This window comes from Vigna unguiculata, chromosome 6 (genome assembly GCF_004118075.2).
Source record: "Vigna unguiculata cultivar IT97K-499-35 chromosome 6, ASM411807v1, whole genome shotgun sequence".
Taxonomy (NCBI): domain Eukaryota; kingdom Viridiplantae; phylum Streptophyta; class Magnoliopsida; order Fabales; family Fabaceae; genus Vigna; species Vigna unguiculata.
The window spans coordinates 1,419,235-1,435,173 of NC_040284.1; the positions used below are offsets into that span (position 1 = coordinate 1,419,235).

General features: G+C 32.7%; 1 protein-coding gene across 1 annotated transcript; it reads right to left on the minus strand.

The window, feature by feature from the left end:
- Positions 1-468: 468 nt before the first annotated feature.
- LOC114186913 (triacylglycerol lipase 2-like) lies at positions 469-3,556 on the minus strand. Its single transcript, XM_028074992.1, has 9 exons — positions 3,383-3,556; positions 3,187-3,294; positions 2,033-2,173; positions 1,838-1,948; positions 1,394-1,537; positions 1,252-1,292; positions 1,064-1,143; positions 902-997; positions 469-788 (listed from the first exon to the last, which is right to left on the minus strand). The coding sequence occupies exons 1-9, from the start codon at positions 3,554-3,556 to the stop codon at positions 469-471; spliced, it is 1,215 nt and encodes a 404-aa protein (XP_027930793.1).
- Between the last annotated feature and the right edge of the window lie 12,383 nt (positions 3,557-15,939).

A 15,939-nucleotide genomic window follows, 5' to 3' on the forward strand; every position in this document is an offset into this window, starting at 1 on the left:
CTGCACTAAAATAGTATCAATCAGGTACAAAAATATATACAAAAATACCGCCCATTTACTTATTGAGGAATCATGTTCTCTAAAATAAAAATGAAAGAGGGAAAGACAGTTATAATATGTATATATAAATAAAGTCATGAATGACCTGTTAATTTCACAGTAATTACTTATTTAAAATTAAAGGGAAAATTATCTAACTAAAAGTGTAAATATAAAAATAAGATATTACTTATAGATTTTTTTTTCCCCGTTACTAATAATATTTAGAATATATGGAATTTATCATTTTGTGAAGAGTTTCAATATCACAACACCTTATTGTTATTAATGGAGTAATAATTAGGAGTGAGAACAGAAGATAAAATGTTACTGATGAGAGAGGAAAGTGCAAAATATTGTGTTGAAGTAACTGGATAGATAAAAAAAAGAATTACATTATTTGGAGTGAAATAAAGTACAGTTGCAGAATCAATTAACCTGGAAGAAAGAAATAATAGGATCATAAAGAACTTGTTTAACATTGGTAGCCATGAAAAAATCAACATGAGCATATTCTTTCCTAAACAAGACGACGAGGTTGTTTGCATCATGAGTCTTGAGATCATTCAGCAAAAGCTTCACACCGTTTACTTCAGATAGCATATCTAACCCTCCATAGCTCACAAAAAGAGGAAATTCCTTTGGAATTGCTGTGAAGTCATAAGAAGGAGGAAATGGTTTTCCATAGCGCTGCCCGTTCCTTAAAAAATTACCGTAATCATACTTCGCTATATTTCCAGTTCTGATCACTACTCCGAAGCAAGAAGAAGAAACACGAAAATAGTGGGGTCAATAACCCTAACAAATTATCTTCAAAACTATCACATTAAAAAATAAAATACAATAAAAAATGGATACTCACTTTGACTAAGATGGATCAAATTCTTAGTTGATGTTGACTGTAGTCCATGATCAAGCAAGGAATTTAATAGGGTGGAATTTAAGCAGCAATTTGGACCTAGAAATGCAAGGTGAGCAATGACAAAATAATGAGCCAAATTTAATTAGTTAATATTGATGGTACCTGTGAAATACGCCAACAGCTTTGAGCAATCAATACTTAAAGTCTTGCATATGCCTTCGACTAATCTAGTAGACCCTTCTCTGCTCATCACAAGCTCTAATGATTTAGCTACTACACTTGGAATCATTTCACTTATTTTATCCAACAAGTTAATCAAAATCACAAGGTTGATGTATGTTTTATGTTACCCGTTTGGAATGAATTCACGGATGCCTATCAAGTTGAGGTGCTGTCACATTATTAAGAAAATAAAACAACAACAAAAAAATCATCAAACTCAAATTTTATGAAATATATGAACTGTTATTTGCAAGTGAATATTTGTGTCACCTCAGCTAAAAATGTGTCAGCAAAGATTCTTGCTATTGGTGAATTAACTTCACTCATATGAGCAATTGGGGAAAGCAATGCAGCTGATCTCAACCTGTCCAAAACTTGTCCTCTAGAGAAAGCAGTAAAAGCCATTAAGGTTCCCTGCAATTCAAACAAAATCATTTTTTTTAGTATACACATGTCAGGTTAAGAAGGCTTAAATATATTTTAAATTTCTATAAAACGGATGAATTTTATAAAATCGTTGAGTTTCAATTCTTATAAATTCTATTATTTTTATCCCTTTAAAATTGAAAATTGATATTTTAAATCAAAAACAAAATTTGCATATACTAGTTATATTTAATTTTATGCAAATGAAAATCAAAACTGTAATACACAATTTCTAATTCCATGATGTGAGTCTTTCTCAATGATTTCAAGTATCTAAACTTCGCATACCAAGGAATGGCCAACATAGTGAATTTTCTGAGCAGTGTTGTTGTGCACATACTTCACGAGAGCAGGAAGATCATAACTAGCCAACTCATCCCATGACCAATTCCAAAAAGCCTACACAAAACAATTGTTCATTTGAGTACCTATCAACTGGCTTAGGTCAAAATGCATGTAAGTGATCATAATAAGTAAGAGAACCGCGTCATTAGGACTCAGTGATTTGTGGCTGCGGCTATATTTTGTTCCACGAGTATTGGAAATCCACACATCATATCCATTATCTGCTAAGATAAAGCCCAGTGCTTCATCTGGAGGATTTATCAGCCATGTCAGAGCATCCTGAAATCGCACAACACAACTTCGTTATCTTACTTCATCACATGCATATGCTTCTCTCAAATACCAGTTTGGATATATTATATATTGAGCTTTTTCCATTAAAAAAACCCTAATTTTGTGTTTGAACTAAGGATTTCAACCATTTCAAGAAATTGAAATACCAAATAATTGAGTTAGTTGCAACTGAATTCTCTTTATTTTTGAAATAATTAGTTTGGATGAAATAATTGAAAGTAACTTAATTTTGTTTTGATAGCGAATTTATTGTTTGGATAAAGTAACTTAATTTCTATTTGACAGCAAATGTAACTCTATCTTTGAGTTTAACTTAACTTAGCTCGATCATCAATTCGGTACAACCTGTCTTGATCTTTGGTTTAAGTCGACTCGAACTGATTCGACCTCAAATCGACTTGGCTCAACCTTTTTCCTGGACCGACTAGTCTTGACCTTTCGCTCAGGTCGACTCAGTTCTACCTTCAGCTGGGTCGACTCAGTTCAATGTCTTACCCGAACCGACCCAACTCAACTTTCAACCTAGACCAACCCAACTTGATCTTCAACCCGAACCAACTCGGGTCAAAGTCATCTTGTCTCGACCTTCGACCAAGGTTGACTCGGCTCGAACTTCGGTCTAAGATGACTTGGTTCAAACTTTGGCTCGAGCTGGCTCGCCTCGACCTTTGGTCTAAACCAACTCGTCTTGACCTCATTCTCTAACCGGCTCGACTTTTTGACTTGTTGGCTTTTTTTTTCCTAACTAATGAGCAATTCCATAATTTGGAGAATTTCAATTTTGTTCTTTTTAAATGAATTTCAAATTTTATTATTTTAATTATTTGAAATACGTTCTTAAAATTCTTCGATTTCAATTTTCTTTTAATTTCTTCATCCAACCATGTCAATCTCGATGAAAGAATTTTAAATCCTCTAAGAATTTGAATTATTCTCTTAAATTGCGTTATCCAAACTTAACATAAAAGTATCTATCTGTCTAAGCCTTGATAACTTACACAAAAGAGACCATGTTGCAAAAGCACCGGTGGCTTGTCGGCTTTCTGACCGGACCGCCCCGCCGGCAACCTCTGCAGACTCAGGATGTAGCCATCGTCTGTCTCAACCTGACTCCAGCAATGGAATGAGTTCATAATCTCAAGAAAGTGGATTCAATAACAGAATGAGAGAATATATGTATATAGCAATATGTACCTTATGTTCTTCACATTGGTAACCTTTTGTCTCTACCGCTGTTTGGCAGATACCATCAATATGAAAATCATGATCAGTGACCGAAGAGGGTGTTCCATGAAAATTTGTTCTCCCTTGTGCTGTTGTAATGCAAAGAAGGGCTATTGAAACCAAGCTTACTACTGTGTTGGCCATTGCCATTGTGTTGTTTTTCCTGCTTCTTAGGTGTAAACAAAAACTCGTGGCGTTTTATAGGCTTTTGCAGTGTAAATGGAAAGATCAATAGGGTTGTGCATGTTAATGCTGACAGCTGTAACACAATCTTTTATGCTCATATTCAACAGATTTTCAATAATCAATGTCCTTAATGACATGATGTAAGTTTCTAGTTAACATACGTTGGACAGATTTCATTTGAGTTAACGTGCTGAAAGTTTTTTTTTTTCTAAAGTTTTCGAATCTGTGTATAAAATGTTAACTGCTAAGGGTTGGACTCATCTGATTTATAGATTTAAATAATTGATTTGTAATTAAATTCAAATTGTATTATCTAATTTGAAGTTTTTCAATCTATCATAAGTAAACCACATTAATAATCTCTATAATTACCCTCTTAAATTAAAAAGTACTACAATCATGTATGCACCGAAGTAATTTTATTCTCTTATCCATTTATTTTTATTTTAAATTGATTTGTCCATAAAATATAAATATATTTCTATACTCTTTTTTTTTATTCTTAATTTTATCCTCTTTTAGTTTCTAATTATTTTGTCATTTAAATAAATTATTAAAGAATAACTTTTATTTAAAGTATTACTTTTTTTGGGATACTATTTTTTTACTTTTAATTTTGTTTTTTTACGATGTTTTAAATACTTTGATCATTTATTAAAACTAAATTTATAAAAATATATTTATTTCTATTTATTAAAATAATATTAATATAAAAATAATACAACTTATCTACACTATCATATAAAAACGTAATATATATTTATTAATAATACAAATTGTATATAATGTCATATAAAAGATTACTTCGCTGGAGAGTTATTTAACTCTTTTATACATTTAATTTATTTTTGAACTCATTTAGTCTAAATTAGATTTATATTTTTATTTATTTATTTTAATTTTAAATTGATTTACCTAAAAATAGAAATATTTTTTTATACTCTTTTTTTCATTTTATACTTTTATAATTTATAATTATATATTCATTTAATAGCATATTTAAAGTATTACTTTTTTTTTTATACAATTGTGAGCCCCCTTTTTCCAGCTTATAATTTGTTGGGCATGGCCTTTTCGTAGGCCCAAGGCCAGCCTAGTAAGGGACCCCCAATACTCCTTCCAGCTACTCACTCTTCCACCACTACTACAGTTTTGACTTTTTAACTCGCTCTTTATGCCTCGGTTGTACAGCAAACGAGGCGTATAAACACGCGGTGGCAATTTTGAAATTTTTCAACCTTTAATGCCTCGGTTATTTCAATACCCGAGGCAAAAACTTACATTATGCCTCGGTTCACTCAAACCCGAGGCCTAATGTCTGTCAATATTTTTAATTCTCCCGTCATTTTTAATTTTTCAATTAAACGAAAAGGGTTTTGTCTCGGTTGTTTAAGACCCGAGGCATAAACTTCACACTACTTTGATGTTATTTGCACTGCAGGAAGGTGGAAAGTTTAGGTTAAATAAACCAAAATCAACCACAATCCTCGTCTTCCTCTCTGCACCGCATTCTTCCTCATTTTCTCTAACACTTCAAACTTTCTTTCTCTCCATCTCCAAAATCAAACCCAATCATTTCTAAAGTTTCAAACTTTCTTTCTCTCCAACATCTTAGATCAAACATCCAATCTCAAAGGTAAGATCTTTCAATGAGGGACGTTGTGGTAGCGTCGCTGGCCATCTGACGCGCCACCACCATTGCGCACACTGACGTCGTGGAGACATGGCAGAAGCAGAGGGACTTTGGTTCGCCGGTGCTGCTCGTCGCTGCACCACAGACGACAAACGCACGCCGCCACACGCAGTGAGGGACTCTGGTTCGTCGGTGCTGCTCGTTGCCTCTGGTTCACCTTCATTGTCGTCTCCGTTCGAAGTTTCGACGCCATCATCCTTCGTTCGAAGGATAGCGTTTTCGTCGAACAGGCATGAGGCACAGAACAGTGAGGTGTTTGGGATTTATTTGGTGAGACCAGATGGGAGTGGGTTGCGGAGGGTGAAGGTGGCTAAAGCGGTGGAGGGTAAGAGGGAGAGGTTGAATCACGTGTGCTTCAGTGGCGACGGAGAGTGGCTGTTGTTCACGGCGAACTTGGGTGGCGTGACCGCGGAGCCGATTGGGTTGCCGAACCAGTTTCAGCCGTATGGGGATCTTCCCGACAATGGTGGTCGGGAAGATGAAGATGAGATAATGGTGAAAAAAGGGTTCTAAAATGGCCACTGTTTTTGTGCTTTGGGTGTGTGAGTGTTTATGTGTAATAGACATTGAATCTGATAATGGAACTCAGGCAGAAAGGCTGGGTTGTTTTAATTTTTTTTTATTTTTAATGTCTATATTAGGCCTCGGTTATTCTAGAACCGAGGCAGTAATGATTGAATATGCCTCAGGTGTAAACCGAGGCAGAAAGGTAACATTTTTTACCTCGGCAATATATACCTCGGGTCTTAAACCGGGGCCAAAAGACTAAAATAACCGCGGCAGAAACTCTTTCCTGCACTAGTGCACTTGTCTCATTTTCAGAAACAGTCCCTTCCTCTATTTCTCATATCTCTAGCAAGGTGCTCTACTAGGGCACAATATTCTTCCGTCTCAAACCTAGCTCTACCCATTCCACCTCCAAGTAAGTTGAACCTTAGAGTTTTGGGTTTGTTTTCCTCCTCTTTACACTGTTTAAGTGTGTTGGTTTGGTTAGGATTCAATCTCATACCTTGGTTTATCTTGGTTCTATGTTTCAGCTCACTGCTCTAGCCCTTGGAACCGTGGTACTCCTTAGTTGCGTTTTGTTAGCGTCTAAGCAAGGTAAGGGAAGCTAGGTTTCTAGTCTTTTGTTGTGTGTGCTTGTTTTCACCTCTGTTTGGTGTTTGAAATAAATTTAAAGTGTTTGTGCTTGTATATTAATGCATTGTATGGATGTACTTGGCTATTCTTGGTGCTGCATGCGTGGAACAGTGGCGAGAGCTAATATTCTCGCCCAAGCGAGCTCGTCTCACCTAGGCGAGAATAGTAGAAGCTCGCCCTGGTTCTGCTCGAGCTTCTCGGTCAAGCGACCAACTCTGGTTTTGAGCGATGCATCATCTCGCTCATGCGAGAACGGCTCGCTTAAGCGAGCCCTCGAAGAAACTAGTGATGCCCTTGTTTGAGTCCTCGTTTAAGCGAGGGATTTTTATTTTTGGGCGATGAGCGATCTCGCCCAGACGAGAAGGGCCCGCTCAGGCGAGAACTCACAGAGTGGCCACTGTAAGATTGTTTCAAGTCTCGCTCAGGCGAGAGTGTCTAACTTAGGCGAGACCATTGATGTCGCCTGGGCGAATACGTTTAGCCTAAGCGAGAACAATGCAAAATTTCATTTTATTCCCAGTTTCTATTGTGGCTGAATATTATTGTGAGTATGCATGTGTTATTGGATTTGTATGAAATGAAAGTGGTGTGTTTGGATTAATGTATGGCTTGGAACTGTTGGATGGTGGTATTGTGGCATGAGAATTGGATGTATGAAATAAAGGTGGTGGTTATGGTATGAGAAACATGAAATTGGTATGAGATAGGCGTAATTCCATGGTGGTGTGTAGTTTATATAATTAAGATAAGAATTCAAGTAAGGATCACATCACGAAACTCTAAAGGATCAGTGAGTCTCATGTAGAGCAAACTGATCCAAGTGGTGAGAGTAGCGGGAGGCCCTAGTCTTTGGCAAGATAATGGTCTTAGACGCTTAAAGGCTAACCTTGTGTGTGGTAGGGTGAAACCCATTGGCAATGGCTCTGCAGAGCAGTAGAGGCCACCACAAGTGCAAGTGTCTAGTGAATCCGATCTTATTATAATTATCCAGATAATTGAGTCATAGTGTCTTGCTTGGTTGCTATAACATGATTCTTTGTGCCTACTGTGTTGCATGTTGGGACTGTTTTAAGTACTTGTCTGCTATAATATGTTAAATTTAATTTACACTAGCTTACCCTTTCATTTTGTGTATGTTCTTGTTTTGTTTTCTCTTTTGCGATGATCACCTTTGGTGAGAGCAGATGGGGGAAATCCTGGAAATAGGTCTGATGGTAGCAGCGATGCAGCTTAGTGGGTTCGTGTGTGTGGCTCTCAAGAGCAGTTCTGTGGCCCTAGTGCCTTTTGAAATTTCTTGCTCTGGGAGCATTGCTTTTGTAAAACTAATAAAACTCCTTTAGATTTTGTTTGGTTAGAGGTGATTGTTTGATGTGCCTCAATACCTTTTAAGTACTTCATGGATGATTGTAATGATAAATCCCTTTGTGTATTGTCCTTCTAATTGCTCTTTTATTACTATAACTATGCGATGTTTAATTTAGTAGATTATTCTATTTAAATGGGATGTCACAATAATCTTTTTCACTTATAATTTTATCTTTTATGGTTTTCTAATTACTTGATTTAAAAAAAAATTAGAAAAACAATATTTTACTTTTATTTTTTAAAATAATATTATCTTAAAAAAACACAATGAATCTACATTGTTATATAAAAAAATAATATAGATCTATTAATAATACAAAATTGCTTACACCAACTACAAAACAATATGTAATCACGAAAATAATTCGTCAAAAAATCAATTTTACTGATAGATTTGCTAATGAATTTTAAACTTTTATTACCGACGAATAAATTTGTCGATTATACATATTTTAGTTATAGATAGATAAATACGTTGAAAACTTACTTGATAATTATATAATTAATATCAATGGGTAACTTCATTGACAGCTAATCTAATCAAATTAAAAATAATTAAAAGTTAAACAATATAGAAGATCTTTAAAAAAAATAACATTCATAAAAATGCTTTATTATTAAAAGAATTTTATTCCAAATTTTAGTTATAGAAAAATATTTATTTATAAAGAATATAAAACATAGCATTCAATTATAGAGAAATATTTATTTAAAAATTTCCTTTTTTTGTAATATTATTATTTTTAAAAGTTTTATGTTAATTCATTCATTTAAATTTTGCTATAAAATAATTTTAATCATAAAAAAAAATATTTATTTCAAATTTTCTTTGAAGATTGTTTTAGCTATTAATTATTGATATTTTATTATTCTTTTAATTTTTATGTTAATTACTTAAAATTCATCTATAATTGATCAATTAAATTAAAAAAAAACTAAATGATAAATAATAAAGAAAGAACTCTTCGAAAAAGGATAACATTTATAAAATCTCCGGTCCACTCGATGAAACTAAAAACTAACAAAAATAAATAATAGAAAACGAAATCTTCAAAAAAATAAAACATTTATAGAAAATATTTATTCTAAATATTCTTTATAAGTAAACATTTATTTAAGAAAATATAGCATTTCATTATAAACAAACATTTATTTCAATTTTTTTCTTTTATAATATAAACTTTTTATCATTATTAATTATTAATATTTGATTATTTTTTTAATTTTTGTATTAAATAATTAAAATCTAAACTAAAAAATAAGATGAATAATAAAAAATAAAATATTCAAAAAATATAACATTTGTAGGAAACATTTATTTCAAATGTTCTTTATAGGAAAAAAATTATTTAAAAAGAATACAACACTTAACTATAAAAAAATATTTATTTGTAATTCTTTCTTCTATAACATAAAATTTTTTTCATTATTAATTATTAAATATTAATATTTAATTAATTTTATAATTTTAGCATTAGTTAGTGTATTCATTAAAATTTTATTTTTAAAAATAATTTTAGGTATAAGAAAATATTTATTTTAAATTTTGTTTTCTTTATTAAATATTTTTTGAAACCAACTTCAGTCTTTTCAAGTCAATTTTCGGATGTGTTTTTACTTTTTTTGGTATTTCTCCATTTATCTGTTTTGAGATTTTGTTTCGGAATTACTTTCTAATAGTTGATGTTGTGGTTGTTGTTGTCACAACCGAAATCACGACAGGACGACGAACTAAAAAAATAAAATTTGTAAAAACAGAGTTTGAAGTCGCCACCATAGTTATTATAGGAAATTATGGAAAATCATAAAAAAACCAAGGTCTGCGAAAAACTAGAGTTTGGGTCCGGGAGTCGGTTACGAGTGGGGAAGATATTAGCACCCCACAATGTCCGTCCTAAGACGGTACCTTTAATTAAATGTGCAAAAGTTATGTGGTTTTTTCAAAATATTTAATTTTTCCCAAAAATATTAATAAAATTATGTACAAAAAATAACAAAACTATTTTTTTGATTTTTTGGACCCGACGAGGATCAATCCTCGCTCCTACATATCTCCGTGTGAATGGAGAATCAGGGTTACATAGTTCTTTTTGAAAAATTATTTGAGAAAATATTTGAAAAATGATTTAATTAGTATTTTTTAATAATTTTGAAAACTCTTTCATTCAAATTTTTAGTATTATTTTATTATTGGTGTCATGCGACGCGAGCGACCGGATAGACACTTAAAATGAATTCTTTTTTTTTCTAATCTTTTTTTTATATTGTTTAATCATTTATAAATTTTTAATATTTTTTTTAAGTTATTTTAAAGTAGTTGTGGATGTCATTGCGACTTGAGCAACCAAATAGATATATAAGAGTAAACAAAGAAGCTAATTTTTATTTTTAAATCATTTGTATATATTTTTAGAAAACACAAAAGTCTAAATTGGATGTCATGTGACGCGAGCAGCCGGGCAGACAATAAAGGGAAAAATATTTTTTATGATTAAAAAAAAAGAATTAGAATTGAAAAAAAAAAACTAAATCAAAAGCTGAAAGAATTGAGAGTGACGTACCTTACAAAAATTTCTACCTCCTTCAATATGTTTTTTTAAGAGATATCAGAAAGGAGGTGTGTATATGGGAGTGGTGATGGGAAAGAATTAGAGAAGTGTAGAGAATTTTTTTTTTCTGTTTTCGATGGTTATGATAGAGTGAGTATTTATACTGGCACCTTGTAATATTAATGTCATCTCAGCCTTAATTGTAATGAACAATATAAGGAAGGAATTTGTTATGATAGCAACATAGTATAGGAATCAAATTATAGTAAATCAGATCACAAAATCAATCCCAAATTAGTAATATTGATTCTAACCATTAACAAATCAGAGCACAAAATCAATCCCAATTAGTAATATTGATTATAACCATTGGAAGAAATATTTCTTCTCATTATTAGAATCATATCACTAATTTCTCTTCCAAGAACAGGGTAGAAAGCAGGTTGAGTTGTTGGGCTCATGAGAAGGAATGCGATAATTAATAACAAATTGGGCTCTTCCCTCTTCATTCCTTTTTTTTCATGTCTTTTTTTTCTTTTTCTTTTCTAAATTAAAGTTTAAAAATCTTTGAAGAAAATAATGTTTCACAATTCTTTTTATTTTTTTTGAAAATAAATTTATTTACCCGGACGAAATTGGGTGTTGATAGTTGTCATATGAGAAAAATATGATAGTGAATGAATTATTTATAATGAATGAGTTATTTCTATAGAAAGTGAAGTATAATTGAATGATGGAAATGAATTGGAGATGGAGTTGGAATGTGGGACTCGGTAGATGGGGCAATGAAGATGAATTGAATTTGGGCAATGGAATAAAGATGGCTGTGAAGATGAACTAAATTTGGCAGAGTGATTGATATTGTATAGGATACAAAAGCACGAGTTTGAATTACCAACGTGTTCTTGCGGAGAACAAATAAGATATGTCAAACACAAGCGTTACCTTATCCCAATCCGCAATCTCCTCAATAGGCTTCCTCTCGGCTGATATATGTCATTTGTGGATATCTCGGTGTGGACTAGTTTGGACCAGAGAGGGGTTACCTGCGGAAGTCAACAAAAACTCTCAAAAAGTCAAATCTCGTAATTAGGGGAGTAATGAATGTGTACCTTTCATTAGTGGGGTTCATGCGCATTTATTGGTTATTAATTATGCTTAGCCACGTCATGGGGTGGGCCCCTGTTTGGGTCGTAGATGGGCCTGGGTCTTGGGTCAAGCCTTTTAGAACGGTTATCGTGGGCCCTTAGGGGCCTTGCGGGTAATCTCTGAATTTGTCAAGTTCTTGCTTAATCATCTTAAGTTACCGGCTTAGGCCGATTACCTTTTAACACATGGTGATTACTTGTGTCTTTGGGGGCTATATAGGCGGGTTTTACCGGCTAGGTGTGGTACACAATGAATTCTTTTTTACCAGTATTTACTGATAGGCTTTTTCTGTTCGTACTGACGGATATTTTTGTCGTTAATTACCAATGAGATTTTTTTTCGTCGATAAAATTTACCGATGACATTTTTACCAACGAATTTTTAGTTTTTGGCAATTCGTTGGTAATCTTAATTCATCAACGAACTTTAAACATTACCTACTGATTTTGACTGTCGGTACTATCAATTTTTCTTGTAGTCATATAAGAATTGATCTCTCTAAAAATTATTTAATTATTTTATCCATCTAATTTTTTTTGCCTAAACTAGATTTAGATTTTTATTTATTTATTTTAATTTTAAACTAATTTATCCTAAAAGTAAAAATATATTTCTATACTATTATTTTATTCTTAATTTTAAGTTTTTATAATTTTTAAGTATTTGGTCATTTAATAAATTATTAAAGATTAATTTATATTTAAAGTATTAATTCTTTTTATATACTATTTTTTGCATTTTTAATTCTATCGTTACATGACTTTTTAATTGTTTGATCATTTAATAAAATAAAAATTTAGAAATATATACCTTACTTGTATTTCTTAAAACAATATTATTTTAAAAAAATACCATTGTCTACACTATCATATTAAAATTATCTCGTTAAAGAGTTATTTAACCTATAATATACGGATACGATACGTGTATCAGATACGCATGTATTTGATATGCCGAGAAATTTCTTTTGAAAATAATAAGGTATGACACGTATGCAGAACCAATATCACATTAACTGAATGGATTAATCATGTGACCAACGAATGGACACTAGCAAGCGAACAAAAAACACCGAACAAGAAATTAAATTCACTACACTGCCTAACTTTCCACTCATGACTTGCTGCCAAAATATTCACTACAAAGCTTGTTACCACAACCTTTCAATCTTGGCACACTACTTCTCGTAAACATTGGTTCAACAGAAATAAGATTACTTGCAACGCTTCACAAGAAATTGGTCCAACCAACAATTCCAAGTGTTTACCCAAAATTGCACCAGAAGTATACCAAAAGGAGTATCTAACGTTGCAACACAAAAAAACTACACTCCCTCAAAGTGTTTGTCTTGGACAAATAGGTGTCGGGAAGGGTTCACTCAATTCTTTTCTCTTTACAAGCAAGAATGCATCTCTCTACTTGGTCCATTTTTTGACCTAACATCTCAAAAAGGATGAGAAACTCCACTCACACTCTCCTAGCCAAAGACAACCCAAGAAGTTTTAAAGACAAGCAAACAAAGTACCTTTAAGGACTCTATATAGAAGGCTTGCTCAAATTTAATGTGAACAATCATGTAGGGACCTGGAAAGTGAAAGGAAACTAATGTACAAAGAATGAACACAATTTGCCTTGCCTCAGACACAACTTTTCATTCTACTATTGTTCACTAATGCGTACAACTCTCTTTTGTGTTAAAATTATTTTGTGTACAAAGATGACGCCAAACTTAAGATATTTTTCTATTAAATTTGATTCGATTTGAAGCATGAACGCTTGTATTCTATTGTTGAGACTTGAATAAACTCTCTACTTCACAGTTTTCGCTTTAAGCATTCATTTTAAATTGAAATGAGCCGAATGAAAATGAAACTTATCCTAGAAACCTATACAACATGTGATGCAAATCATCAAACAGTTGGACTATGCAATAGCAATTGCGCATTACACATACACACATATGATAAATATACACAAAAAGCCATTGCACAAATTGAACTAGAAACAGGATAGAGAACCACACTTCAGAGACTAACAAAAAATACGCTAGCAAGCAAAACTGACAAACCTAAAGGGGACATATATCACAGGTGGAAATAATTCAATCCAAAGATATGGCAATCAAATGAGTAATGTTAGTTTGTCTGATGAAATTGGGTTGTTGGAATAAAGACAAAAAACAAATCTATACATGAATACCATGAACTTGACTATTTCAATATTTTGAATGTTTCATTTTCTACTACTCGTGAGTTTTTATGATGATGTAAAGAAATTGGCGCTCAATGCCATACCTCTCGGCAAAAGTGGCACTAAGCGACACTTTTTGGTGCTCAACATCCTCAGACTAAAATGCTCCAGATCTACTATATGACGCTAGTACTTAGCGTACCCTACTACCTCTCAACGCCAATGCATTTGCAAAATCTAGCGAACGCATTTGCAAAAACTAGCGCTCAACGATGCAGTCTGGTGCTTAGTGTCCTGAGGCTAAAATGCTTCCATGCCTGCACAAGCGTCAGTTTGTTGTCGCTCAACATTGTATTAGAAAACAAAAAGTTTTATGCAATGATTGAGGGAAATTGGTCCAGTTGAATTGATCCATTTGGTACTCCTCTTTTAGTACTTTGGTTCAAAAACAATTTTACATACAAATATAACTTGTATAACCTTGCTAAATTGCTCATATTTCAAATTGTCTCATTTGCATACAAAAGGAATCACAAACCAGATTTCAGTAATACTCACAAAACTAGATTTATGAAAAACAACCAATTTCATCCCTAAATGCAACATAGTAGCAACATGCAAAACATCAAATTGATAAAAACTCACACAACACAAATCAAGACTAGCTTCCCTTACCTGACAAAGCGGTTCAACATACTAAGGAAAAAAGCTCCTCTTAACTTGCACGATAACCCTCTCTAAGCTAAAAGACAACATTAAGACAATTTGACCATGCCAACAAAGACATTGATTAGAAGAGATTCAAGGAAAACATCACAACGACACATGTAAGCAAGAAAACCTTTCATGCAACCAAGATGAAGCGAAGAAAATGAGAAAAATGTTGAAAACTAAGTTCCCCAAAAAGAATAAATTGATCAATTGATCTTGACAAGCTAGCCATAAGGAATGATCCTACAGTCTCAGATCTTCAAACTAACGAGCAAAACCGTAAGAAAGCTTAGAGATAAGAGAGAGCTCTCAAAGAAGAGTTTCTAGAAAGAGTGGGTGTTTTTAAATAATGAGACCCTTTTATGAAGTTTGTATGTATTACTTAAGAATTTTATTATTGAAATAATAGAGTCTCACTATTTTAAAACCTTATCACTCCTAAACTACGATTTTCTAGGTTCTCACACTATTATGTTTAAAACTTTCATAAATACAATATACACTATATAAACATGTAATTTTAGTGGGGATTTTATTAGTTGAGGTTTTAATAACCTCTGGTAAGAAATATAATAGTGGAGGTTTTAAAAAACCTCATTAAGTGTGAGGTGGTCTTTTATGAAACCCCGGAAAAATTAGGGTTCCACCTTATTTTCTTTCATTTGCCTCTTTTTCATAATTTTCAAAATATTCAGTTTGGTGATTAAAAGTTGAATGTAGCGTTAGTCATCGGCGTCACTCTCCCAACCATTGTGTTTCTGTTGTCGAAAGGTTCTCACATCTTCTTCTTTGTGCAAGGAAATCAGATCTCAAGTTGTTCGTCTTCTTCCTACAATCACTTATCCGTTGATGGAGATTGTTCATCCTCCACTTCTTCGTCACTGATCAAATCCCCTCGATTACATTTGCCTAATCTCCGCTGATTGAAATCTCTATTGATTACATTTACTCTAATCATCTAAGGTTAGATGATTTAAAAGTTGAAATCTTCACTTTTGTGATTATGTGCTCTATTGTGTTCATAGTCACAGTGCTCTGTTATGCCGTTACATTTGTGTCTTTGGTTACTGGTTATATGTATGTGGATGAAGTTGAGAATGGAATAGAATTTTCTAGGTAGTTTTAGTGGAACTCAATTTCCAACCATATGTTTAACTGTGTAGATTTGTGAATCCAAATTTTAGAATTAGTATCACATATAATTTGATAGATATAAGATGTTCGGGTTAATTGCTTTGGTATTAAACTAGATTGCCCCCATCTCAAAGATGAATGAATTGTTTAAGGAACTATTACTCCAACAATAGATTTTGTTGCCAATGTCATAGGGAATCTTAGCATTACCTGCATTAAAACTCAAGTAGCAAATAGCATAACTTAATAGAATATTTGAAGGAGAATATAGTGATTAGAAATGCCAAACATACATGAGAGTGATTAGAAATGCACCAAGACAATATTTATCTTGGTCCCATATCATTAAAAAATATACATTCCTTCCATCTTAGACACTTTAAATATAGAGTCTCTAGCAACATTTTAAC

What these genes read in the sequence shown, in the direction of transcription:
- LOC114186913 (XM_028074992.1), bottom strand. Translation starts at nt 3,556, where the DNA reads ATGGCCAACACAGTAGTAAGCTTGGTTTCAATAGCCCTTCTTTGCATT. An exon ending in CACTGAGTCCTAATGACGCG is followed by an intron (nt 1,949 to 2,032) that starts GTTCTCTTACTT and finishes TGTTTTGTGTAG; the next exon opens with GCTTTTTGGAATTGGTCATG. An exon ending in CTGACACATTTTTAGCTGAG is followed by an intron (nt 1,293 to 1,393) that starts GTGACACAAATA and finishes ATAATGTGACAG; the next exon opens with CACCTCAACTTGATAGGCAT.